A 3296-nucleotide genomic window follows, 5' to 3' on the forward strand; every position below is an offset into this window, starting at 1 on the left:
AAATAACTAAGGGTGACCTTGAGATTAGATTGGAGCCTGGCTTCCAAAAAAAAAAAAAAAAAAGAAAGAAAAGACAACTAAGATTTTCTTGCCTTATTTGGGGATTTTTGAGTATGGACTAAAAACTCGATGATGTTAAGGAATTATTACAAAATGTTTTAGGCATGGTGATAATTTTGTGGTTACGTAGGAGGTTGTCCTTAGTTTGAGGAGAAAGATGCTGAGATTTCTAGGGGAAATATGATGTCTACAGCTTACTTCCAAGAGTTAGAGAGAAGGGGAGGTGGCGGGGTGAGAAAGTAAATACAGTGAGAATTGCAGAATTTAGTGCAAGGTATTAGACGTCATCATAATATTTTTGTGATTTCTTGTAAGTTTGAAAACTTTCATAATAAGAATTTGTAGAAAACATAACATCTTCCACCTCTCTACTTCTCTGGGCTCAGAAGATATATTTGTTTCCTGGGGCTTCCCTGACAGGGTATCACACACTGGGTGGCTGGAATCTGGAGCCCTTCATCACACTGATGTTTCCATGTCTGCGTCATGTGGGGCTGTGAACTCTTTTGTTTAAAGTGTACGACTGAGTGGCGTTTAGCACAGTCACCACCTCGGGCCAGTTCCCAGACACTTTCATCCCCACAAGGAAACCCTGTACCCATGGAGCAGACCCCAGCCCTTGGCAGCCACCAAGCTACTTCCGTCTCTATGGATTTGCCTCCTCTGGACCTTTCATATAAATGGAATCATCCACTGTGGGACCTTTTGTGTCTGGCTTCTTTCACTTTGTGTCATGCTTTCAAGGTTCATCCATGTGGTAGCATTTGAAAGAACTTCCTTTTCATGGCTGAATAATAATCCATTGTGTGGATGGACCATGTTCTGTTATCCATTCGTCTATCGATGGGTATTGGGTTGTTTCTACCTTTTTGGCTGTTGTAAATTGTGCTGCTATGAACATTCCTGTACAAGTATTTATTTGAACACCGGTTCTCAGCTCTCTGGGGTATGTACCCACGAGTGGTAAGGGCCGTGTGCTAAATCCAGGTTTAACTTTTGAAGAACCGCCAAACTGCTTTCCTGGGCTCTCCACGCTGCCTGCCCTGGAAGCAGACCTGGCCGCCCTCCTGTTCCCCCGTGTGCATCCACCCTGGAGAGGTGCCGACGCTGCGGGAGCTCTCCCCTGGGAGGGGACGGGCCTCCGGCCTCCCTCTGGCCTCCCTGTGGCTGGGAAGGGGAGCAGCCCTGGTGCAGCTCCATTTGGGTGGTCCGGGCCAGCTCAGCCTCCTCCAGCTGGCCAGTGAGTGTGACCCGCCTTCCTTGATTTGGAGCAGGGATGGCTGGTGTCTGGGGTCCTGTGGGCTTGCTCTGCCTCCCGAGCCCTCCTGAGTGTGGATGGACAGAAGCAGTCCCATGGTCCGGGCAGGCTCCTGGGACCCTGCAGGCAGAGGCCTGATGGGCCCTGAGCTCTGGGTTCAGAAGCAAGTGGTTAAACCTGCCCTGCCCCCCACCCCAGTGCTGGACTAGGGGGTGCGCCTTGGAGAAGGGGGTTTACGCTCACAGAGCATCCACACTTGTTGGCTGCACCAACCTGAGCTCAGGAGTGAGGTGGGGTGGTTACTAGCCCCAGGTTCAGGCGTGGGAACCGGGGCTCCGAGAAGTTAGCGGCTGGGCTCAGTCACCCAGTTTGTGCCTGTGTGTTCCCCGAAGCCAAAGCGAGTTCCCTCTGAGACAGGACACAGGGACGTCCCCGTGCGATTTGAAAGGGACGCAAGCTGGGGTTGAAATACTTGAACCTAAGAGTACTGGAAACAAGCCACCCGTGCTTCTTTTTCTCCCCCGAGTACCAACAGGGAGGGGAAAAGTCCTGGGGCAGAGAGAGGGCAGGGCAGGCCGGGGGGCGGGGCTGCCCTCCTCTGGGGCCTCCTGCGTGGTGGCCTCATGCAGTGCACAGCCTGAGCAGCCGTTCAAGGCGGCTTGGGGCAGGGTGGTAGGAGCTGCAGCGACCGAGGACATCCCAGCCTCCCTTCTCCATGCTGGGCGCCCCTGAACAAGTCCTAGAGCCTCTGGGCTCTAAGGGTCCTCTATGCTAACATCCCACAAGGGAAAGCACCTCCCACTTTGTCCCCACACAGACACTTGTAAACAAGGCCAGCTGCTTTTATTGGGACTGAAGGGGACGTAGCCTGTGGAGGAGGGGGCGGGGGGCTGGAGGCAGGCTCCTGGGGCTATTCCTGGAGGAGCTGAGCTGTCAGCCACCCTGGGAAGGCTCAGCGCCTCCTGCCAGGGGGAAGCAGACGGGCAGGCGCTGGAGGCCAGGCTTTGGTCCATCCCCCAGGGCTGCTCTCCTCCGGCCAAAGCGGCCCACAGGCCGGATTCCACGGCCCGTGTACCAGGCAGGATTGATGTCGGGGGCTGGACAGAGAGAGAGCAGTGTGTGAATGCACGTGCCCTGGTGTGTGCAACCGCGGTGGCAGGGCCCAGTGCACGCGCTCAGCTCACTGCTGCTCAGTCGCCAGGCCCTGCTGGGACCCGCCCGCGCAGGAGGGGCGCCCAGAGGGCCTGGCCAGGCCGTTTCTGGGGGGCGCGGTGGCTTCTGGAGATGGGAATTCAAACTCCCCCTTCCCTTCCTGTCCCCACAAGCCTGTTCTCATGGGCAAAGTGGCCTCAGCCCCAGGCTGCCCTGGTGGTGAGGACTGAACCCCTCCCCCGAACGTCGGGCAGGGGCCCTTGGGAGCAGGTGTCAGGGACACTGTGTGGAGAGGTCTGGTGAGCAGGAGGCCGATCCCCCAGCCCTGGGGCACTTAGCAAGGATGGTGCCCTAGCTCAGGAGGCGGCCGGGCCCCCACCGCGACCCCGGGGCGGAGGGGTGGGAGGGCAGGCCGGGGGTCTGGGCACTCACTGCGGAGCTCCGTGGAGTGCGGGTGGGCCAGGCCCAGCAGCAGCAGGCACAGGAGCCAGGCCCCCGGTGCCTTCATCCCTCGGGCTCCTTGAGAGGCCCACTCGAGCTGGGGTCCCACACGGGAGGGCGCAGCCTGGGGCAGAGGTAAAGGTGAGAGCGCGTGAGGGCGCGGGCGCACAAAGCTGGGACCCTCAGGTAACGCGGGCGCTGCGCACGTCAGAGTGGACGTGCCCGTGTGCGTGAGCGTGTGTGTCTGTGAGTGCACGCGTGCATGGGTGTGCACCTGTGTACGACAGGGTGTGCATGTGTTTTCACGCCCCTGTGTACGTGAGGGGGTGTGCATGGGGTTACACGCGTGTGCAGGCAGCTGTGCTCTGCTGTGCGTTTCTCTGCT

The 3296-nt window shown here is 57.9% G+C and overlaps 1 protein-coding gene across 1 annotated transcript; it reads right to left on the reverse strand.

Moving 5' to 3' along the window:
• Nucleotides 1-2251: 2251 nt before the first annotated feature.
• On the reverse strand, nucleotides 2252-2978 carry PRLH (prolactin releasing hormone). Its single transcript, XM_060105830.1, has 2 exons — nucleotides 2903-2978; nucleotides 2252-2415 (listed from the first exon to the last, which is right to left on the reverse strand). Exons 1-2 carry the CDS (start codon nucleotides 2976-2978, stop codon nucleotides 2252-2254), a joined length of 240 nt encoding a protein of 79 aa, XP_059961813.1.
• Nucleotides 2979-3296: the final 318 nt, after the last annotated feature.

This window comes from Mesoplodon densirostris, chromosome 8 (assembly GCF_025265405.1).
Source record: "Mesoplodon densirostris isolate mMesDen1 chromosome 8, mMesDen1 primary haplotype, whole genome shotgun sequence".
Taxonomy (NCBI): Eukaryota; Metazoa; Chordata; class Mammalia; order Artiodactyla; family Ziphiidae; genus Mesoplodon; species Mesoplodon densirostris.

Excerpts from the sequence above, each read along its gene's own strand:
- PRLH (XM_060105830.1), bottom strand. The coding sequence starts at position 2,978 with ATGAAGGCACCGGGGGCCTGGCTCCTGTGCCTGCTGCTGCTGGGCCTG. Across the intron at positions 2,416-2,902 it reads GCACTCCACGGAGCTCCGCA|CCCCCGACATCAATCCTGCC; the intron begins GTGAGTGCCCAG and ends CTCTCTGTCCAG.